We start from the raw sequence: 24,638 nt of genomic DNA, 5'->3' as shown, positions 1-24,638 counted from the left end.
GGTCTAATATCTCAGACTGATTTGCGGCCACCTTTATTGTCACTGCAGATTTGTTGTGAGGAGTTAGGTCAGTTTTTCTTTCACTTGATGGAGGAAGTAGTGTTTAGAAATGACTGGGATTGGCTGAGAGTCATGTTGGTCAGATTTTCAAAGGTCAGTTATGCAACGCTTTGAAAAAGGTGTAGCAGCCAGTACTGTGCTAGTGCGCTTGCCTGTCTTACGTTATTTATGTCATAAATTCAAAATAGGCACAAAAAAAATAAATAAAAAAATTCAAATAACATTTGCATGTTCAGAGCAAAAATCTGCTTGTTCCGATCATGCATCCCTACTTTTATGTCTGTCAATAGCTTCATGATGTCCTGCTAAATATAAAACATTTAAACATTAAAAATAAAACATTAACCTTCTAGCAAAACGTAAAAGCTAACTAATTTATATTAATGGATTAATATACTGGCAGTCTCACTGTAAACTTAAATTGTTAACTTTGTGAATTTTGAGATGAGCCACACGCAAAACTAAAAAACATTATCTACTGTTACAAAACTGTGGCAAGGTCAGGAAAGCAAACAACACAAAACAGCTTTGTCTTCAGTGTTGTACAAGTTTGGCCTCAGATGGTTGTGTGCAGCTGTGACCTGTCTTAGTGCTGTGGGCAGAGATCAAGGGGTGCCAGCGAAAATGCATTACTTACTCTTCTCAGATGACAACCACCTCCATCCACTGACAGTGGTAACAAACGACTTTCATACAGCATGGTGACCCTTTGACATTCAGCCAGAACAATCCTCAACCCGTTCACCTCCACTTGTTTAGAGGGACAATTACAGTCTACAACGCTTATGATGACAGGACAGATTTAACAGTCAGGCTTTTAGACTGAGCAGAGTGTCACCACTAAAGAAGCTATAAAACACAGAATTAAATGATGTCCAAATGATGACAACGGTCAGAAGAGGACCAGAGTTCATTTTGGGAGCTTTATTTATCTGAAGGACATTTTGTCCCTTTCCTATTTTCATCATAATATTTTCCCCTCAAAATTTTGATGTATTACAAAGGCAGAAAAATATTGTCCTATGTATAAATGTATATGAAAAAGCACTAGGAACTATGAAACATTTATATACATCACACAGCAGATAAGAAGAAATCACACTATTTACACAGAATTTCACTGTTGAAATTGTTGAAAGTATCCCAATAGAGAAGGTTTTTGGAATGTTACTGAATAGTGCTGCATCATGAAAATGCCCTTGGCTGGAATCATCTTTTAGCAGTTCTTGTTCTAAGTTTTCTCTTGATGATGAGATGATCACTTTCTTTGTCTTCTTGATCTACTCCAATGATCTGTAAAAGAAAATCAGCAAATAAATTTTCTATTCCATTTCTACATAATACATTTCCTACTAATAGCTTAATGAGCTTAATAAGATGCAATAACAATAAATATACCCTGATAGCCTCTTCCTTACTACTGAAAACAGGACAAAGAAAAATGGGGAGTTTATCCATTTTAAAAAATTCTGCACAATTCAGTTAATATGTAAACAGTCATTCAGAGCAGTTTGATGTTTCACTGTAGAGAAAACTGACCTAAATTTCTATACAGTGGTGAAGACAGGAACCAAGAGTTGTGATGTATACAACTCAAATATAAGCATTTTATTTACAATACAAAACCACAAGTGAAACCTACATGTCTTATGAGTTTTGATATGCCATGAAATGGAAAAATAGTAGTAAATCTGAAAAACTTGGGGGAAGAAATATATCTTTCCACCACGAATGCATTTTAAAAGTACATTTTTGGCCAAAACCAAAAATATAAAACAATGAATCAGGCATTGGGGGATATGTTCGTAACAGAAACTTATAGTTTCAGTCACTGTGAACAATTCTGAATCAGTATGTTTCTCTAGAACGGTGCATTTCACATCACACCACAGTTACACACTGAATGACTATGTTTACATCTTAACCATTTAATTATGAAGAACTTTTCATAAATCAGTGTAATTTTTTGGTAACTGTCAATGTTAGTAAATTTTTGACTCTTTCTGCTGTTCCAATGAAACTTTCAAACAGTAGCATAAAAATCAGTTAGGAGATTTTCATATGACAGTGATGTTATGTAGAATGATTTGCATCACAAAGCACTACTGACCGGATGAGAAGGTATATCAAGAGGGGAGGAAATGTGGGTCTTGAAGAGCTTGCGCTTGGATCTCTTGGGTTTGTTTGTCTCCATGGCGATCTGTGACTCTGGGGACTTCACAGCAACCACTGCCATGATTTTTTTAGCTGCACAGAAAGCAGAAGCATGGGTCATACAGATATATGGGCATCTGAGAGTCACGTTCAATAGCATTGACAGAGCTTAAAATAAAGAGCCAGTACTGACCTTTGCTACCTAGCAGGGTTGGAGAGCTCTGGATAAAGTCACCAATCTTCTGCAAAGTTCCATCTTTTCTTCTTTTCAGGCTAACGGGAGAATCCTGGTGCTTTAATTGACTGCCCTTTTTACCAAGCACTGAGGGAGACTTGGGGGACAAAGAATATTGACACAGAAATGACCAATGAATGCCCTTTCGAAGTTAAAAACCAAGAATTATTGAACACAGCATAAAATGATGCTGATCACATCAGTTTTGGTGGGTTAGTGGGACAAAGCTGAGATACATTCACATGAACTGCATATTAATCAAAAAAACAATTTTGGTCCCTGAAATGAATGTGAAAGTCTGCAAACAATGCACTACCCTGTTACATCTACAGCATCACAACGAAGAATTTCTGTGCATTATAGAGCAGTTCCAGCACTATACTGACCAATCCCAGTGTTCTCTCAGACTGACAAATCTTAAATCTTAATGGGATCTATGTCTCAATTGTGCACAGTATGTGCTGAGCACAATAGGCAATTGCACAGTACTGCTCAAAGTGATCAGTAATACAGTATGGGCCAGTTTCCTGGACACAGATTAAGCCTAGTCTTGAACTAAGTTGCAGTTCCAAAGGTGAATCACTATTGGAAATTCTTTGTAGTCTAGGCTTAGGTGTTATCTGGCTCTGAGAAACCAGACTTATATGTCCGGAAGTTTGTTGACACCGGCTCATCCAACGTTACATCTGGAATCAAGGGTATTAATAGGAATTTTGCATGCCTTTTACTTTAGTAACTACTAGTACTAGTAACTTCTAGTAACTACTCTTCTGGGAAGGCTTTACACTAGATGTTATAATTACACTGCTGTTAGGATTTGATTGAATTCAGCCACAAGAGCATTAGTGAGATCATATAAGATGATATGAGATCGTATAAAATAATGCCACTCCAACTCAAAGAAACTGGATGGAGCTCCGTCACTCCAGAGAACAAAGTTCCACTGCTTCACAGCACAATGCTGGGGGGCTTTACACAAACCATGGGTGTGCACAACTGAACACGTGCATCGGAAGTGGGTGCCCATAAAGTAGCTGAATTCAGTAATTACTAATTATGCAGCTAAAGGTGGGCAATTTGACAATAATTCCGACTATTGTGATATAATTTATTACATTACTTCACAATATGTTTTTCTGAGCATATCGTGATCAGCTGTACTTGAGCACTGAAAAAAGGCACGGTTCATTATAAAGAGAGCTTAATCAGTCCTGTTTACTAGGATTTAGTGCAGTATGTAAAACATTGAATAAAAATCATTGAGCCTCATTCACCAACTACTCTTAAGAAGAAATTTCTTCTTAACACCCACAACACAGTTTTCATGAAGATTCTGACATTGGTCAATGTTTTCTTATTTGGGATTTGTTCTTAGGTAAGAACAGAATTTACACACACTCAAGAGCACAAACTTGCCAACAGTTCTGTAGTTTAAGAACACATCATGAATCTGATGAAGACTTTTGCTTATGATTATCTTAAGGACAAATTTAAGAAAAAAAAACTCAAAGATATTGGTGAATGAGGCCCATTGTATTCGTAGTTTGATGGTATTTTTTTTTGTGATTTTAACGTAACATTACTGGTTCTTTTTTGTCCGTTTCAACTTAGCAAACCTCAGGACATTTGTGAAAACGTCTTGAAGTATCGTGATGTTCTATATTACTTCCATATTACCCATCCCTATATGCAGCCCAAAGTGCAAGCACAGTTTAATACAGATAAGTACCTCCACAGACCGCACGTTGGCCCTGGAGTTTCCTCTGAGCCGCAGGTTCTTTCTGTTCTCTGACTCCACTGACTTCTAGATCACACACAAACAGTATAGATGTAAATTTTATTAAATTAATGAATCATTTAGGAATAATTCAATGCATTACAGCTTCTCAATTTGGTTTTACTATTTTGCTACAATTCAAAGTTATTTAAAAAAAAATACACTGAATACACGACTGTGACTAGGGGAACTATTTAAACTGGTGGAAAACAACAGAAGCTTTTTAAAAAAAATGTTCATATTACTATAATCAGTGACAACTCTAAAATTCCAAATTTCAGCTGAATCAGCACTCTCACAATGATGCATTTTTACATCCTGTAGTGTGCAGCATTTAATACAGACCTCCATCTCAGCGCTCTTCCTTTTCCTAGCTGTGCGTCTGATTTTGACCGTGACTGACTCCTCATCTCCTGGCCTGCGGACATTGACGCGGTCAGGCTTGAGCGGGGTAAAGCTGATCTCCAGCTGTGGTTTGGGGAAGCGTTTGTCCTCTCTCTCACTCTCCGTGGAGAGCACTGAAGAGTTCTGCGCTGCAGCCTGCTCAGAGCCATCAGAAAGAAGATTGATGAGGACAAGCACTTGCAGGCTTGCATGTGTTAAAGACTATTAAAATAAGTGTACTTATACTAGGTTCAGACCCACTAAATATTCATCAGGAAATGAAATGCACATAATACCAGTAAAAAAACAAAAAACAAAAACACAAACAAAAAAAAAAACCCACATAAGAACAGAATTATTCAAACTGCATAATGATACTGGAATCTAACTGGTTAAAAAAACAAAAACAAAAGAAGTCAACTGGATTAGCCCTGGGTGATGTAATCTGATATCAAGTAACCCGATGGCGATGTGTAAAAGATAATAATCACTGTTTTGGTAAAAGAACTGTGAGAAAACTAGAGGGGACTCATTTACCATTTACCAGCTTGAAAAATACGTTGGAAAACTGGGGTTAACGTTTAGGACACGTGCGGCGTACACATCATTAGTCAGTTTCACACAAACACAAACACACAATTGAAAAAATAAATAAATAAATAAATAAAGAGACAAAATCACATTGTTTTAGATAGAAAATATTGTGCTAATTATTTTTATTTTTGTTGCCTAGGCCTAAATTGGACAGATGATTAGATTTGACTCATAATTCAAACCAATGCGGTATTCCAGAAGAGTAGAATGTTTAGGCAATTCTAGGCTACTATGTTAGTATGTCTAATGTTTTCATTACACTGCTGATCCATTTTATGATAGTCCAGGTGGCTTTAGTCTTGATTATTATGTATTATAAATGCACATATCCGTTTTAACGAATACAGTGGGGTGCAAATGTCTGGCAACAAGTGAAAATGCATCTATTTTCATTTCTCATCTAATACAAAATTTCCTATTGCAGATTGTATTAGCTTAATCTGAGTGAGATGTAGAATCTGAAATATTACAATAAATTTTAGAACTTCTTAATATTAGTCATTTTGCTTTAACAAAAAATGCTGACCTTCTTGTACACGGTCAGTGTCAAATTCTCTTTTTACCTGTACCATTTATTTGTTTTAAATGTTTCAAAATTCTAAAACTTTGTTTAGTTCCAGGCTTAAATGAAAATTAAAAAATAACACCAGATTTTCAATGTGGTCTCACATATTTGGACTCCACGATATGTTCATGAAAAATATTAGCTTTGGTCTAGCATTCCTATATAAGTGCATCCCTACTAAATACACCAATGACAAAACAATTCAAATGCGGACAATATTTAATCTTTGAAATCATCAGCGCTAGTACTTTTGCTAATTAAGTTCTGGTCCTGTGTGTTGCATTGACTAACTGTTCTCTGCTGACCTCCTGTGCTAGAGAAGCAGAACTTCTTTGGATATCTTTTGGCCTCTTGTCTCTGACAAGTCTGTAGTTTCTGCCAGTTGAAAAGGCAGTAACTAAATGATTCTTCTCCCTTTGCAAGTGAAAATCAATAGTCTGTCTTATTTAGCATTAACTGATTTCCACACTAGTATTATAAACAATCTATTCCTAATAGTTGTAGTTATGAATCTGTTATACACCGATGAGTCAAAATATTATGACCACCTACCTAATAAACTGTTGGTTCTCTGTGGAGCTTCAGTGAGGAGCACAGCCGAAAATGGCGCCCACCACGGCAGACCCACAGGACCATTTTTCCAATTTGCGAGTCCGAGTTCTAATGGATTTGTGGTCTGAACAAGAAGTGGTCTGAGATCTCAATGGACCAGAAAGAAATCTGAGTCCTCTTTACAGGTCAGTTACATTGTGAACACAAAAAGAACCAAGGTCACTTGCAGTTGGTTCCCTTCCAGGTTCACTTTAACAGAACTCGGTATGGTTCTTTTAAAACGAACTATATGTGAAAACACTGTATAAGACCTCTGAAGATGCCCTGAGGTGTCTGGCACCAAAACGTTAGCAGCAGATCCTTTAAGTCCTGTAAGTTGCAAGGTGAATACGCTAGGATCACACTTGTCCAGCACGTGCCACAGATGCTGGACTGGATTGATATGTGGGGACTTTAGAGGCCTTTCCTGAACAATATGTGCAGTGTGGCAGGGCACATCATCCTTCTTAAAGATGCCACTGCCACTGGGGAACATCACTGCCATGAAGAGAGGTGTACTCAGTCCGCAATGACGTTCAAGAAGTTGTACATGCCCTCCACCTGCTTAGTCTTCTTTACACAGTGCATCCTGGTGCCATCAGTTGCCCAGGTAAATGGTGCAAACATACCTGGCATCCACATGATGTAAAATAAAACAGGACTAGGCTAGACCAGGCAATCTTCCTCTGTTTCTTCGAGGTCCATTTCAAACACTTTCCATTTAAGAGATACTCTAATCCAGTCACCAGGCCATAATGATTTGGCCCATTGCGAAGTTGCTCAGGTCATTATGCCTGTCCATTTCTTCCGCATCCAACATGGAGACAACAAGAACAGCAGCATAATTCATTTCATCTGTGAGTGGTCATAATGCGTGGGCTCATCAGTGTATACTCGTATTTATGACTGCAACTGACTATTTTTTATAATTAATTAATCCGTAGACCATTATTTAATTAACTGACTGAATGATATTGAGGTCTGCAGTCATAGTACCACTATCTGTGTGACAAGCAATTTCTTCTGTTAAGGTGGGACCAAACTACAGAACCCCTTAATGCTTCCTGTAGTGTATGTTCATCTGTCAGAATGACCATGGCCATTACATGAATATTAGGGTGACTATTTCTATGTAAACAAAGCAGTGACTTATTTTCCCAGTGACTGATGTCTTCAAAGACTAATTGTCAGGTTTACTTCTGGTCTAAGAAATGCAGTTTATAGCTTAATCTAGAAAAAGCATTAAACTATGCTGTCAGACAGCTTTAGACATTTTTCTTGTTGCTTAAGTGTGTTTTTTTAAGCCCTATTTGGACAGGATTAAACTGACATGAAGTCCTGGTGTAATTAAACTTAGTGATTTTGTCAGCATTTTTCTCCCTCCTGCCCCACAAAAATTTGGATTCTTTTATAGTCTTTCAACTATTTACTTGATCAGGCTAGCACAACTTCGCTTCCATCCTCTCTACACTGGGAGAGCAGTAGCAGGAGGAGCAACAACGTCTGAGAAGCAAGATCTCGCAGACTGATTAAAGGTGCGATTATAATGGCAGCTACATGTATAAAGCCCTTAATATTCAAATACAGCTATATCATCAACTTTTCACGCAAATGAGCATGATCACTATGACCACCTGTGATGCATTCAGGTTCTTAGAAATTACTGCCCAAACTCCCACCTGCTGTAGTAATTTTCTTGTTGTCCGGATGCAGAGTTTTATCACTGAGGAGTGGCATAATTTTTTTTTGATAATTTAATCAGAATAAGGCTTTTGAGCTTACTTTTTTGCCACAGCTTAGCTATCCCTCTTCGTGGTAGACAAGTTCATAAGCATTTGACCTATAAAGCTCAGAAACCTGCTGAATGAATAAATCACTACTGTGGGTCACATCCTGCTTTGAGAAATAGAGCATGAGAGAGAAAATTTACCACTTCAGGTTGCTCTTTGCCATGGATTTCTCTCTGTGATTGCCCTGTCACCTGGTCTGCTTTCTCTTTTGGCCTCTGGGCTCCATCGGGGGACATAAGCTCTCTTTCTAAGCTCCTCTCCAGCTTCTCATCTGTCTGGAACATCAAAAGGAATCGGTTTCTCTCAATATTAGAAGACAGAAAACAGCAGAGAAGCCATGTAGGATTTGGAAATGCAGTGAGATCAAAGACTCTTGGGTTGCGCTTACTGTCGAGCGTCCTGCAGTTTGTTCTCCTTTCTGTTCCTCCTGGTGCAAGTTACCAGAGTCAGAGTCAGCAGCACCTTCTCTCTGGCACTTTTCCTTTAGCTTCATGAGTTCTGAAAGGAATCATTATGTGTTGTAGTCATCATTAATAAAGCAACATGGAAAAATGGAAAATGTGCACATTAAATTGTCCATTGTAAAGCAAGGCCCTCCTCTCACCTTCACTTAAAGATTCAATCTCATTCAGTCTAGCCTCCAGAACTTGCTCCTGTTCTGTTTGTATCCTCTCTTTGTCAGTCAGAGTGAGGCGCATTTCTTCAATCAGCTTCTCCTTGGCCAGAAGTGCTGCAAACAAATCAAATGTCAGCTCTCCTTATTTTACATGCAAAAGAACATAATCTAATGCCATCAGATTAAGAGGCTTAAATCAAGAGACTGCGATAACCACTGAATCGTTTTTTAAGTAAGCAATCTATGAGAAATGTTAGCCTGTAAACAACTTGTTTTAAAGGATTACCCTGACAAGTATCCTGGTGTTGCTGGAGGTCTTCTTTTGAGCTGACTGTGTTGGCGTGTTTCTATCAACAGGGAAAAAGGAATAAGTAAACAACCTAAAACCAGATAAAGATCTCCAAGTTAATGACACTAAAGAAAAGTGCTCACAGTCTTGAGCTGTTCAATAGCCTCCTCCTTATAAGCCAAGCTGTTCAGAGCTTGATCCCTCTCCTTCTGTAGGTCACAGAGCTGCTGCTGCAGCTTTGTGATCTCTTCAATTAAGGATGTTATCTGAGAGAGAACACACTGGTTTTACATGTCAGTTCCAATATTGGAACCTCAGCCATTCTAATAATTCAGTTACACACAAAGCACCGTTACTAACCTCTTTCTGTAGTCGTTCAGTTTCTTCTCTGCTCTCAGACAGTTTTTCATGAAGATCAGAGATATGCTTCTCTTTTTGCTGCAGATCAAGACTTAAGCCCCTAATTTTATCCAGCCCATCATTCACCTGTTTTTCAGACCTGTCGGAGCAAAAAATCAATAATGCAGGACTGATACCGCACACCCTCAAGTGTTATTCAGCATAACATACATAAAGGCTTAATTAACAGAGCACAGTGCATTACATATTTTAAAAAAGACCACCAGTCTATTTAACACTATTCAAGCTGAATTAGTTTTATCAGGAGAGGTTCAGTAATGTAATGTGTAAAGGATCTGACTGGCCAATGTGAGTGCGCAATGTGTGTGCAATCTCCTTAGATCAGCCATGTCAAACTGGAGACCTTCTGGGCCAAAGTGCTGCAGAGGTATACCATCATCTAACACTCTAATTTAGTTCATAAAGGCCTTGCTAATTCAACTTTGCCATTATACCAATACAAGGTTTTAAAGTATAATGAAACACTGTGTGGCTACTTCTCTGTGCAGTGATTAACAAAATAGATTAAAGACCATGTGCAATAGATAAAAGCACAAAGACAATAGGTGCTAATAAACTATAATAAACATGTAGACTGAATGAGCTGAATCAGGCGTGTTTAATGAGGCAGTGTTCTGAAGTCTGCAGTGTTCTAGGGCACATGTGTCAGGCTCCAGCGAGCACTGGAGCCTGACACACATGCCTTAGATTATCACTGAATGCCCAGATTGAAATGCCGGAATCTACACGTCAGTGTTACACGTCAGTGTTACGTGTCAAAACCATAAAATATTAAGCTATACTGAACAACAAAATGTGTACATGGCTGTTTCCATTATCAGGTATTAGTATTACATTATCATTAAGGGTGTACAATGCATCAGTGGCCAATATTATTCACAGATCAATGAGAAAATGTATTAGAGGTCCAATACTGAAATTGCAAACAACAATTATAAACAATAATTTAGCGCCATATTTTTGCTCGTGTGAACAATAACGCACGTCACTAATTGTGGAGCATGTAGCAATGTAAAAGTTGTAGCACAAATTACTTTTTTTTTAGCACAAATTAAAACTACATAAAATGCTTCTAAAAAGGAAGTGAAACAAATTATTTTGGTTCTGTGGAAAAATAGAAGTAGTACGTAAAAGGTTTGTATTTCAAATGTCCACATTGTGTATTGATAATTAATTTTCTCCATAATAATTCTGATTTCCCACAAGGTGGCGCTGTTAGCACTCAAGTGTTTTTCCTGCATCTTTGAGCACAAGGAAACCCACATCAGCATTGACGCATGTATCAGAGCCTATTTCCCCCGTTATATCTAAAACAGGACTGCAAAACAGCACAGGGCACCTGTGAGCGATTACTTAATGAATAGGAATAAATGGAGCTCAACAGCTAAAACGAAAAGTTAAAATAGTTTCTCATCACTTGCCCAGAACGTTTCCTTTAATTTTAGAAAGTAAAAAGACGTATTGCACTTAAAAAAAAAAAAGCAAAAAAACTGACCTATACATTTCCTTTTTTCTACAGCAAACGGGTTTTGGGCAGCAGAACACTGGTATTACTACTACTGAGTGCTGATTGGTTGGCAAGCAGAGCAGCTCATTAGCTGTTCACGCTCACAGACGTCATGGATGTACATGAGGCTCCATTTTACACTCCTGTAACTCTAGTTTCAAAGCTCTTAAAAATATAACAGCAGTGTTAAAATGTTTTACGCTATTCAGTGTTCAGGAATGAAATGTATTCTTTTACATTAAACATTTTTAAGCATTTATAAACTATGATTTTATATCAACCCATTCATTTTGGACTCGCTCAGGAGCGTCATCTAGTGTTTGAGAAACCCGGAAGACATTATAGAGTAGTAATTCACCTCTCTACAAGTTCTCTGGCACATACGGCTGAAGTCATACATCCCAAAACAGGAAATTAAATAGTTTATTGATTAAAAGTTAAAGCTAACTGCTAAATGTGATTTTAAATTTAATCAGCTTGTTATTTTAAAAACAGGCTAAAGATAGATAAAGCAGCAGGAAATGGGGTGGTACAAAAGATTTTTCATTATTGCTATGTTTATATGGAATGGAATATGGAAATTCTAAACAGATAAATCAATAATTACACTGAAATTGATACAAACAAGGATTACTGTGGGAGCTCCAGTTTCAACAAAATAAAAAAAAGTAATTGCAAATCTAGTCAGCAACAGCTTAAATAACAATTCCCCTCCTTAAAACAAACCCATTTTAAACAGGACTTTACCTTACCATTAACAAAAAAGTTTGGCGGGGACTTACTTCAAGAGCTCCTGAGCCTTAGCCTCCAGTTCTACATCCTTATGAAGAAGCTCTTCCTCCATCACTCGTCTCCTCTCTGCATCATCCTTTGCTTTAGAGCTTTCTGCAGTCCTTTTCTCCTCCTCTTCTGCTGTTCTACACCGCTCTTTCTTCAAAACCTCCTCCGCTTGGCCCAGTTCATTCTGAGTGTGCAGCAATTTCTCCTGCAAGGATGCGCAGTGGGCCTCTCTCTCAGCAAGCTCCTTCTCCAGCTCCAAAACACTCTCAGAGCTACGCATGAAGGCCTGCTCATGCTGTCCCAGCTGTGCTAACTGCTGCTTAAGAACATCCAGCTCGGTTTGAAGCTCAGAGAGACTTCCCTTCATCTGCTCCACCACAAGCTTCTCAGCTTCATAACGGCCAAGAACGTTCTGGGTCTCTTCTCTTTGGGCATCTCGCTCCTGTTTAAGCTGATTGCACTGGTTCTGCATGTGGCACATTTCCTCTCTGGTCTGACTGAGCTCTTGCTCCATGGCCTTTATTTTCCTGCTCTTCTCTTGGGTGCTGGACATCATCACCTCACACTCTTTGCGGAGGGCCTCAATGGTTTCCTGGAACTCGCAGCCTTTCTTTTGTCCCCGAGTGCTAAGTTTTTGGCGCAAGTCCTCAGCCTCCAGCTTCAGGGATTCAATCATACTGGATTGCTCACAACACTCTTCTTCACGTTCTCTGATAAGAGCTTTGGCTGTTTGGAGCTGCTCAGAAAGCTTGGCTGCCACACTCGCCTGGGTGCTTAATTCCGTTTCCATGGCTCTGAGCTTGGAGCTCATGTCACTGGCTGCCTGCTGAAGCACATTGAGCTCGCTGGCAAGAGCCTTATTCTCATTTGTGAGTTTCATGGTCGCTGCTTTCTCTGTTTCAAGTGAGGACACAGCAGCTTCATAGGCACGAGCCTGCTTTGTCAGATCCTCCATAAGATCCTTCACCTTCTGCTTAAGTGAAAGATGCTCGTGTTTGAGCTCATCCAAGCACTTGTCCTTTTCTTTTAAAGCTTGCGCAAGCTGCTGAATTTCTTGGTCTTTCATCTCCCATTTGCCATCATTGAGCATACATTTGCAGCTGTTTCTGTAGTGTAATATTTCCTCTTTAATGGTGTCAATAAATGCTCTCTGAAAGAAGGAAAGAAAAAAAAACAGCAATATAATTACTGCAGATTCACTTAGGGTGAGTTTATAGTTGTAGTTCGGTTCCTTATGCCTGGAACAGCAAAAAATAATACATTATTGCATTTTAGTTCTGGTTCACTTAGCTTTCATACAGACACATTTAACATTAAATTGAAAGATGTAAACAAAAGTCATACGAGTAAAAGGTCACAACCGATTGGGCAGATTTTATGACATACAATAAGTGAAAATGCCTGCCGAGTTTTCTGAATCTGTTCTCTATTCTATCAGGGCTTGTTGATTTTATTTATGTCTTGTATTATCTGTGGTAGTAGAGCAGTAAGCAACAGGACCAGAAACTACCCCAGAAACTTGTCTTTTCCATGTACCAACAAACTTCGGCAGAGAGGAAACAACGGTTTCTTCTACCTTTGGTCCATTAAGACATATTTGATCTGTACTGAGTTCATACTTCAAACAATACCACACCAGAATTCATTCTGAAGCAAACCGAGACTGACCTGCTCAGGGAGTCTCCGCTTATTCAGTGCGCACCAGAGTTTGGATGGCAGCATTCTCACTTGTTTAACTAATCGCAACAGAGCAATCGCACCAGGTTTCTTTTTTTTCCCCACCACACCTGCCAAGTCTAAACGCACCCTGAAATCACTTTCTGCAGTGCCCTAAAACCTGTTTTACGTGATAACACCACATTACCTGCCATGCTTGCCTAAACTGCACAAAATAAACAGGATTTCTGGTCAGAAACTTGAAAGTTTCTTTTGTTCTTGGTATTGTTTTTTTTGATATAGGTAGGTGGTTTTGCTATAAGTATAATAAAGATTAACCACGTGGAGTTGCTGTTACTGTAGCTGTGTGTTGTGTGGTTTTTGATGTAATCACAACACAAAAATCTTTTAAGCCCCATTCATGTTTCGTAAAGTAAGGTGTTTTGTGTTTGGAAGGCTGTTGCATAGCTTTATCAGTTAAATGATCTACCTCACGCTGCTATAGAATGTTCTGAAGCCAGACAATACATCAGGGCTGATTAAGGACATTGACTAACATTACACCTTAAAAGACTCATTGATGAAAGCAGATCACAAGACAAACATATTTGTTTTTTGTGCATCTTAAAGCTGCTTTCTGCACTTTTAATCACAGAGGCAGCAGCACAACAGTTGTCAGTATTTGGGCACAAATAGAGTTGTACGTGGCTGTACGGTTATCAGTGAACAACAAAATGCTCACTAACACGCATCACAGATCACACATCATCTGTGTGGTATTTAACAGCACTACAAGACCAAGCTCTAAACACATAACTTAAATCGCAACAGGTAAGCGCTAATCACTGCAAGCTACAAACAAATTATTTAAAACAACCACAAACTAAACCACGTAGGTGGAAGCAAAACTAAATCAAATACACAACTAATATGAAGTATACAGCCCTTAACAACAGTTAATAAAGGATACTTACTTCAGTCACACATGCACACAACAGCAGAAAATAAACTAATAAATAAGCTTCACTCTGTACACCGTTTCTCCTGAAAGTGCCATGCGCAAAAGGGACCGCAATGAAACTGGACTGGACCTTTTTTCCCCTCCAGTGCAACTTTTTAAACAAGTAATAATAAATAAAGAGCTAAACTTCAACTATCATAATACATGTTTATCATAATGTCACACTGTCAGACTTGCAATATCAGTCGAGCGTTAATGCATCATGTAAAAGTAAATTTATAAATATCAATACACGTATCAGCATGAGCTTATTCATAACATATTGCTGTACTGATATTTTGAACACAGCCTTTAGATTATGCTGGACAGCGAAAAGACCTATGGATAAATCAACGAGCAGCAAACTAACAAAAGCTACAGTTCCCCTCGAGAACTTCTACTGTAACAAAAATCCACATGCTTTATCCACTATTTTTATAAGAGAAATTTGTTAATCTGCCTTTACAGGGAACAAACTTAAATATGGCATTTTCCTTCAGATTTTAGTGCACAATTTCACATACTGAGTAAATAAATACATAATCCCAATCTGTTAAATTCAGCAAATAAACAGCAATTGTGTATTAAAATGTGCAGAGGTGCGGATAGAAGTACAGGATGTGTGCTTATTCTCACTTAAAAAGAGAGAGAAAAAAAAAAGTAATTTGACCGGAGATGCCCTAATTATGTGTGTGAACAACACATTCACACAATAATAATAAAAAAAAAAAATTACTGCAAATGCTTGGATTGCCAAAAGTAATGACTACATTTTGATATTTTTTTGTCCTTTCAATTTAATTAATTAAAAGAATGTGATTAATCATAATTCATTATTTTAATTGCTTGACATCCCTAATTACAACAGTTATGATATCAGTTATCAGCAGCGTTGTAATGTGCTGCAAAATAAAGTGCATTTCATTTGTTAAAGCTTACATCTTCAGTAGCTGCCTCAATATTTTGATCCAAAGTAGTCTGTAGCTTGGAGATCATTTCGTCTTTCTCTTGGCAGATTGCCATGAGCTCCTGACACCTTGTTTTCTGATTTTCATAATTCTAGAAGAAAAGACACAAAAATAAAATCAATAAATCAATCAATTAATCAATATTTGGAAATGCAATTATATTGGAAAACAATGACTGCTGTGAATAAAAACCAACTGTGTTAGCTTCCAGTAGCTGGTCACTAGATTTTTGTAGCTGTACATGCACAGCTTCCATTTCTGGAATGAAATTGACAATGCAGTTAGAATTACAATACACTGTCATGCTGGGTTTGATATGGTAAGATCAAAATGTGCAAACACACCCTTGGTTTTGATATTAAGGAGCTGCTGGCTTTTGAGGAGCTCTTCTGCCATTTCGTCCAGCTGTGTCCTCAGCCTGTTGACCGCTCCAGGGGAGTGGGCCCCCCTCTCTAGACATGTCTGTGCCGCCTCTGCATCTTTCTTTATCTTAGCCAGGTCATTTTGCATCGCTTCAATCATCCCATCCAAAAACTCTGTCTTTGCCTCCTGATTGACAGAAAAAATAGCACATTTCATAACACTATATAAATAAGAAAGGCCTGTGAAATGGATCACTCATATTTACTCGCTAAAAGATCGAACGATGATGCAAATGGCATTCAAAAAACATTCCTGTAAACAGGCTCAAAATAAAAGGCATGCATTCACCTTAGTTGCCTCTCCAGCAGAGCTTGTGTCTGGCAATTCACTGGCATTTTTGTTGACTAAAGTCTTGAGTATTTCCAGTCTCCTCTCAGCTCTTTCTTCAGCAATTTCTTTCTCTCTCTGAAGACGTTCACTGTGGAAACAAAGCACATATAGTCTGTGTGGCAGGTTTAGAGTTAATAAACTTCCTTGAAGAAAAAATGTGCTTTGCTTTACTTGTAATCCTTTTCCATGTTAGAAAACAGCTCCATGAACTCTGTGGTAACTTCTTCCCTGATTTGAGACTCCATGGCTAGTTTTTCAGATTCTGCCTTGGAGAGCTTTTCTTGAAGCTCGTTGACCTTCAGTTGCAGCTGAAATAAACAGTCACAAAACGTGTTAGACGCACACTGGAACTAAATTCTGCTGTGACGTGGATCTACAGGAGGAGTATTGATGACCATTAGAAAATGGCAAAAGAATAAATATTTCCATGAGCGTATCATAATACTTTTTGCTGTTATCTATTTACCTATTCATTTAAAGATTTTATTTATGCAGTTAATAAACTGTCAAATTTAATGTCACATGAGATGCAGTGGCAAACTGTGACTGCAGCTATGCTAGCACACCTTTGAGATTCTAGGTGTATGTTAGCACTAAGCTAACGATGATTTGCATGAATATTTTTTGGAACTTTATGTATACACACACTTTATCTTTGCGGTTTGACAGTGACTCTTTCAGAAATGAGCCCTGACAAAGTCACCACTGTTTTCCAATTCTAACAACTGACTGAACAACCTAGGCTACCATTTGCAGCCTAGAGTGATGTTTTTTTGCCTCACATAGTTGGTCTCACCCACTGGAAATACAAACATGATTGGTTGATTGCACTGTCAGTTCTTAATCATGTTGTCAGTTAAAACAATGTGTAAGGGCTTCACTCCAGTTAGTGAAGTCTTAATCAATATGAAAGCAAGCTTGTCTGTATTTAAGATTTTAACTAATTTCCAACCAACCCTTGATGAAACAAGTTTGAACACATTCTGATTATATGAAATACAAATAAACTAAAAATTATAGACTATATTTATAGATAAATTATAGATGTCCCTCTTGGCAAATGGCAACAGGCCAGTTAACAACCTCCAAACAGAAGCTTTTCAATGGAAAATTTCTGAAATGAAAGCCTAGTTTTTTGCATACTGACAATTTTGTTTCTGTTGGAACAGGAGGGCTGTCCCCAAGTCCTCAATAAATAAATAAAATAAATAAATAAATAAATAAATAAATATCAGGAATGTGGTCTTATGGGGGAAAAGTCTGAATAAAGAATTTGAGGTAGCAGATAGCAAGCAAACATCTTGAGTCTTATACTGACTGAACTTCATATATGGATTTTAGTGTTATAAAATACAATAAAATAAAATCATTAGTTAGATCGATTACTATTGACTGTAAGATGTTGAAATGTGCTGAAACGTCCATAACAGAACAACCATAATTAAATACAATGTATTAATAAAGGATGCATTCAGACATCAGAGACACCATACCTCACACAACTCTTGATCATCTCCAGCTTCTAAAACAGTGTTTTCCACCATGCTCTCATCATCACTCTCTTCCTCTTCCTCTTGCTCCACCTCCTCCTCTTCTGCCTCCATATCTTCATCATCCTCATCCTCCTGTACATCCTCTAAACTTGTCTCCCACCCAATCAGAGTGCTTCTCCTTGTCCACTCTTTTTTGTCCACATTGTTGATCACCATGGAGACATCTCTGGCTGATTTTTTGGGCATAGCACTAAACACCGGCTTTGGGTTCAAGACCACAACCTATGACACACAATCAAGGTCACAGTCAGATCATAGCTGATAATCGAAGTGCAGCTAGAAACATTCTATGATTTTAGTACGACAAAGTGGCTCCATGCTCTGAAACTATAACGATTTTAGTCTGTAACCTAATTGCTCCACTACCAGATCCAAAATCCCTCACACATATCGTTTAGTAATTGTAGTATCGTTTCTTAAAGAGAAATACCACTAATTAAAGTCTAAATTTAAAAAAATATATAATAATAATAATAATAATAATAATAATAATCAGCTGGTGGTTATTACTAATTCTTAACAGTTTCTTTTTAATTCAGATTACATCTTGTACAAATGGTGCTACCAGTGCTTCTAGCAAATAACAATAAGCAGTCCCATGCACAGACATTTTGAGGGGCAGGGGTTCACAGAAAAAAAAGAGCAACCTGAAGGTGGGAAAAGCAGTTTTTGTCTTGGAAGAGTGATGGATGCCTCTTTGGCCTCAACAAACTACAGCTAACTGGTATAACACTGAATGCTGATGAGGACTCACTGCCTTACACAAGGTCTTTTCTCCTCAGTGGACGATGTGCCACCATGCTAATTGTCAGAGAAAAGTACTTTCACTGTTTCTAGACCAAGTTGAAATCAGTTAGAGTATTTAGCCTAGTTAGCAATAAAGCTAAGCTACATCTGCCTTTTTAATTACATTTTTAACAATGCAGCCTTGGAAACGTATTCATGCTCAGGCACCCTCGCTTCAGAGTGGCACATGGTAATGTACATACCCATAATTGCAAGCAAAACCATAAGAGTTTACAGACATACTTAAACATAAAAGCAGGGATTTACTGAATTGTTAGTCTGCTTCTTTTCTTCATCTTTCTGTGCTAAAACAGAATGAATACCCAGACAGTGATTTCAGTATTCAAATACTGGCACTTCAAATGGTTAATCATGTACTAATGCACATCCCTGCCTTACATTTGGTATCCCAAGTTCACCCAGGATAAATATACAATATTGCTGTTCTCAGAACCAAACCTCGCATCTCCAAAATGGTAACTTTACAGGAGAAGGAAAGAAACTACATTACTTTCAATGTAAGTCAATGGAATCAGATGTTTTTCCAAGTAAGTTTGGGCCATTTATTTTGGTCCATTCATCATGAAATTTACATACAATGTAAAGGGCGACAGGCTATCTTAAAATTATGCCAAAAACTGAAAAACGACAAAAATGAAGATACGATATTTTGTTCCGACAGCATGGGTTAAAATGTGCAGTTGTGATTTCAGACATTACAATATTTTGCTATTCTGTGAAACTAGCATCTCAAATAAAAAACTGCCATGAACCAGATGACCTGAATATGGCGATGGGAAAGAGGCAGATATGGAGAAACAAGAGCATGACTGACCTTCTGAGCCACTGCAGAGAATTTGAGGACATTCAGAGTTTCATCGAACATAGAAGCACACTGGTTGATGTTGACAATCATGCAAGCTTTTCCACGGCCACAGAAAAAGCCTTGCAAGTAATGAGTCAGTTTGCTTTCTCTGAAAGGAATATGCTGTTGGAACCTAATAAAAAAAAGGAGTACAAGTACAACTCAAATAATGTTTTCAAGAACAAGGTCAAGAAGGTCAACAAGGCCTTGAAACAAGACAAGACACAAAACATGGATACATTTGGGCCCATTCAGTTCGCTAAATTAACAGATTTGTCAAAAACTCACTTCGACTGTGTCTGATTCAGTCTCAATGCATTGATGCATTTCCCCAGAGTTAAAAGAGATGTGTTGATATTGCCAGCTTCTTTTAAGCGGTCTCCTCTGTTCTGGGTTTTGGCGCATCGTTCTGATCCTGCCAGATCACACAAAGACAACCTGGAGCAACAAAAAGATTTAATTAATAACAGTTCTAGGTCACCAAAGGCCAAGGGACTTCTACATTGCATGGTTTTACGTTTTCCTTTTTTAAGAAACCTGAAAAAGTTTATAATAGTGTTATAATTAGCTGGTGCAATCTGATTATGGCTGAGATATGCACACAATAGTTGCAGTGCAATTGCAATAAACATCATATTATGATAAATACATGTTGGAGAATGAAAAAGGTGTTCTGGGTAAAGATCAACTGCACAATCTGAACCAAAATAATTTACTTTTGCTGCTGTACATGATCGCCTTGCGTAATAAACACCCATGGAATCTGGTACTGTTTGTTCTCTTGTTAGAGATATCAGTATTTTAAAGGCCAATGTCCTGAAACAATTAAAGGGCCTATATAACAGAAAAAAAATCATTTTCTTGACTTTAAATAAAAAGGTTTCATGTAGTTTGTACATATGGCTGATGGTCTGAAACATATTCCCCAGTATATAAGTGACATATTTGAAAACTAACCTGCAAAAACAGTCCGTTTTGAATTCACAGTTTGTCATGAAATTCAATGCATTTACATCTTTCCACCAATTTAGCACGCCGTTTAGCCGCACCCATTTACATTGAAAATATAAAGTGTTTACACCCAGACTGCTTTTTGAGTGAGGTACAATACAGACAGCGAATCAGAACAGAGCTCATTTAAATACCAGTCTTAAAAGACACAGTAACAAAAACAGCCAGTTTAATTGTAAACGATAAAGAAGAAACTGACACCCAGAAAAACCCAGCCAAACATCATAAGTGTGAAAAAATAAAGTAGAAGATAAATGTAGAATGTGGATGGGTGCTTAAAGAACACACTTTGCAGCTCTAATTGTCACCAAATGAATAAATAAAGTAACAGTCAGATGAGGGAACAAATGATGTTTTCTGGCAAGGAAACAGCATAGTGTGCAGTGTAGTTTTCCCAGTAGACTGTGATTTAAAGCCACTAGACAAAAACAAACAACCAACCAACCAACAACAAAAACAATAGAAGATTCTCACTCGCTTATTGTCTGGACCCGAGGAACACCCATATCTTCAATTCGCAGGATTCGGATGGAGAAAACACTATGGCTGAAAACAAAACAGGTTTGAGTTATATTTTAGTCAATCTCCAAATACACAGATGGATATTTTTCTTAAAGCTGAAAACATCAACTTTATAAGAACTTAATTTAAAAAGATGTACCTTCTGCTGGATACACTGTTGAGCTTTGTAGACGAAAAGCTCTGATTTTTCCGTCCAATCTTCAAAACTTTATAAGCTTCATCTGCACTGTGTACGTGCACCCATGTGAGATCTGTAAAAAATATTTTAAAATGGTGTTCATACTAAATTCAGTAAATGAAAATAATATTTTTTTATGATTTTTTGTGTGCAGCTTTGCCTTTTTCTGATTATACAATAGACCATTATGGAGCTGGTAAGCAAATGCTCTTCAAAAGGGAGTCTTGTATTATGTACAGAAAACAGCAGAAGCAAACTAACTACAAAAAGCATCTGGTTACCTTTAACAAAGGTGTTGCCTTTCACATCTTGGCACAGGCGCAGAACATTCCTTCTCTGGGAACTGTTTGAAGCAAAGTCCAGCAGATCGTGGATGTTTTCATTGTAGATCTCACAGAAGGAAACCCACACTGAGAACTTGACATGAGAGTCCTCCTCCAAACAAACACTATCTCCTTCCAAATCACTACAGCTAGAGCCTAAAGCAGAAGGGAACAATTCTAATCAGCATCTACTACTGTCTCTTATAAAATAGAAAAAAAGAAAACTAAGAAGCCAAAAACAAAACTATAACTACATAAACACAAGTTTAGATGATACTTGCCCTCAAGTAATGTGCTACAAGCAGAGTGTGAGATGCTGGAGGTGCTTTTCTGTAAATCACTCTAAAGGAAGAAAAGGGTGGACAAGCGTGTTAAGACCTTAAAATGATTTATAATGAAAGTGCAGGAAGAAAATACACTGGTGTGTAAAAATGCAAATGTGAAAGTGCAGATTAATCAACAACATAAATTTCAGAATGCTAAAGTGATTCATTAGCAATTATAGTAATATACAACAATGCATACACTAATTTTAAAAATACTGGGCTACATTCAGGCACAAAATACAACTGTTTTATTGTTTGTATTCAACTGCTGTGTAAATGGTTCCAATAGTCACACTGGATTATACCAAAATAATGGAATTGAATAGATGATATTATGATTAGGGATGCACTAAGTTTTTTCATCTTCAACTTTTGATTTCTGGCTTAAAGAGAAAAATGCATAAAATTTTGACTCCCCCCCAAAAAACGAATAGCTTAATAATAATTAAATAATCTTAACGATAAAGAAAATTATAGTAAATAAACGCACTGTTTGTTTCCTTTGTTTTCCAGTGACAGGTGCGTTCAAACAGTTTGAGCAGCAGCAGATCAACAGTGAAAATGCTGGCTATGTGAAACTATTTCACAATTTCAATGAGGAAAATTAGATAATTGATTTATAATCACTGTTCAAGAATATCAAGAGAAAGTTTCTCCATTAAAGGTTATAAACCACTTGAAAACATTACTACCACCCCACTCGCATGTTAATGCCATCTGTAGCCTAAGCAAAATAATGGAATTCACTGCCTTGGATGACCAGCCATTCACTGTTATTGAGGACATTGGATTTCACGGCACATACTGTAGACCATATAATCACTTATAATAATTCCATAAACATTTACACAAATAATAATTGTAAATAAATAATTGCAGTTTACATGTATTGTAATACTCAGCCCAGTGTGTCCCGAACTTCAGTTTCAGACAGAATTTTTGTTTTCGGTACTTGACTAATTCAAATCTTGTATATAAAAACCTACAAAAACTTTTCTTGTACTGTACCTCTTTAAATCTTCTTAGTATGTTTTTCTTAATTGTTGCCTCCTCGTCCTGCTGATCTTTAGTCAGTCTTGTGAAGTCTATGCAGCGATGGGGCTTGATGTTATTTTGAGTATAGATTCGTCCCTCAATACTGTTAAAGATCACATTCAGTGACCTTGGCAGAATTCCCACATCACTTTCAGGACCTTAAAAATGAGAAAAAAATAAATAAATAATGCAACTTCACTGCTGAGGAACTCTGTGATGCTCATGAAAATGTAGGCTTGAAAGAAAACCTCACCTAAAAATGTAAATGTCTTTCCGGCGTTGGTAACTCCATAAGTGAAAATCAGGGAATTTTCTCCCCCCAGTACATCTTTCACAAGGGCTTTTGTTGTTCCATCAAATATCTGTCTTTGTGATGTTTCTGGACCATACACCTGCAAAATTAATGTATTATTAACATAACACAAACAACATACATTCTGAAACATGTTCACAACGAGACTGTTCACAACTGGTTTTAATGCTACAGAGTAACTGACAATGGCTAGTCTTATACCTTTGAAAACTGGAATCGCTGTGCAACTTGGGGCCCCAGTTTTTCACTTTGCCTGGCTGTTAGTGACGTTCTTGGGGCCTTTAGAACCACAGTGTCTGGGGACTCGATTGAAATGCAATCCTGTTTAGGGAGCATGGCATTAAAACAAGTTTATTACATATCTGAACATCTGATTTAAGAGACTGTAAAGTGCAATGAACTGTGTTCACACCTGCGATTCACCAAAATCACTCTCTGTGGAGGTAAATGGTCGTATCCTGAGGTAGACCTGCAAGTGCTCCTTGTCCAGTACCACAGATCCCTACAGGCAAAGCAAAGCCAAGCTCAGTTTGATGCACTCAGCACAAAGACAATTTCAAAAAAAACAAAGAACAAAATAACTTTAAAACACTGTTTAATGCTTAAACATGCCATCAGCACTGTATCTGTAGTGTTATAACCCAAAAGCTTCTAGCAAAAAATAAAACATGAGCATTGCCTTGGACATGACATGTTAACCCTTACAAAAAGAACTGTAGATCCTCTAAAAAATTCAATAGAGCTGTATACTGTTTTTATAGTAATTTACATGTTTGTTCCTGTATTATATTCCTATGGTATTGTCTTATAGCAATGTAATCAACAACACTTGGTAATCCTCATGGTCACATTTTAGGTAGGCAGTTACAATACTGTAGCATGTTATGGTAATTTACTTTAATATTCTTACAAGGATCTTGTAAAAAAATCTGTAATATTACTAGCTATTGATCTTCATATGGGATGAAACTGTGAGCCAAGCAATTTTACCTGAGATGCGGGTATTTTGGAGAATTCGACAAAGAGATCTTTTCTTAAATCTTCTACAATAACAGATCCTACTCTCTCTGGTTTGTAATTCAAGCTGAACTCCATGGCTCTGAGAAAAAAAGGAAAAGACTGTAGGCAACAACAATACGCTACATTAACTAGCGAGATCGGTTACAACCTAGTTACAACGTAGCACTAACCTTGCAACTAATAGCTAGTAACAACCGACCAGTACTTGAAGTAAAGCAAAGTTACAAATCTTCTTGACTGCTAGTAATCCCTTTCTATCGCAGAGAGACTTTGGCCATAGTTCAACTAGCACAGCGTGCTGTTATATTAACATTATACCCGTCAAAACAGAGGAGATGGAAGGAGGGTTCAGCGAGCAGCAGCTAACTAGCTAATGTTACGCGTTGCAAAACTGAGCTCAGTCAATCCGGACTGAGTTACGTTAACGGTCACCTCCGCCCCACGCTGAGAAAAACAAACAATTATCCGCGAGTAAAAAAACAGCGATAGCACCACTTTCTTTGAAATCGGTTACTTTGTTCGCCTATTATGTTCGTATTTTATCCGCAGTTACCGCCGCTAACTAAC

General features: G+C 37.6%; 1 protein-coding gene across 1 annotated transcript; it reads right to left on the bottom strand.

Annotated features, from left to right (window-relative positions):
* Window positions 1–964: 964 nt before the first annotated feature.
* kif20bb (kinesin family member 20Bb) lies at window positions 965–24,410 on the bottom strand. Its single transcript, XM_036573009.1, has 30 exons — window positions 24,242–24,410; window positions 24,042–24,150; window positions 23,464–23,553; window positions 23,253–23,372; window positions 22,992–23,130; window positions 22,712–22,896; window positions 21,659–21,719; window positions 21,336–21,533; window positions 21,016–21,127; window positions 20,829–20,900; window positions 19,632–19,781; window positions 19,314–19,476; window positions 17,633–17,914; window positions 16,311–16,447; window positions 16,098–16,227; window positions 15,731–15,935; window positions 15,583–15,644; window positions 15,358–15,477; window positions 11,765–12,912; window positions 9,416–9,554; window positions 9,199–9,321; window positions 9,053–9,113; window positions 8,755–8,880; window positions 8,539–8,648; window positions 8,291–8,425; window positions 4,572–4,766; window positions 4,179–4,253; window positions 2,408–2,546; window positions 2,171–2,307; window positions 965–1,353 (listed from the first exon to the last, which is right to left on the bottom strand). The coding sequence occupies exons 2-30, from the start codon at window positions 24,144–24,146 to the stop codon at window positions 1,270–1,272; spliced, it is 4,803 nt and encodes a 1,600-aa protein (XP_036428902.1). The 5' UTR covers window positions 24,147–24,150; window positions 24,242–24,410; the 3' UTR covers window positions 965–1,269.
* Between the last annotated feature and the right edge of the window lie 228 nt (window positions 24,411–24,638).

Source organism: Colossoma macropomum, unplaced genomic scaffold (genome assembly GCF_904425465.1).
Source record: "Colossoma macropomum unplaced genomic scaffold, Colossoma_macropomum, whole genome shotgun sequence".
NCBI classification, from domain to species: Eukaryota; Metazoa; Chordata; class Actinopteri; order Characiformes; family Serrasalmidae; genus Colossoma; species Colossoma macropomum.
The sequence above is the reverse complement of the archived record's forward strand: the minus strand, read 5'-3'. Positions and strand labels throughout refer to the sequence as shown.

Bases quoted from the DNA above. Each gene is read 5' to 3' on its own strand.
- kif20bb (XM_036573009.1), bottom strand. From the start codon at position 24,146: ATGGAGTTCAGCTTGAATTACAAACCAGAGAGAGTAGGATCTGTTATT. The intron at 23,131-23,252 runs GTATAAGACTAG...TTAATTTTGCAG, and splicing joins AGCGATTCCAGTTTTCAAAG to GTGTATGGTCCAGAAACATC. The intron at 15,478-15,582 runs GTTGGTTTTTAT...CTTTTCTTCTAG, and splicing joins AGCTACTGGAAGCTAACACA to AATTATGAAAATCAGAAAAC.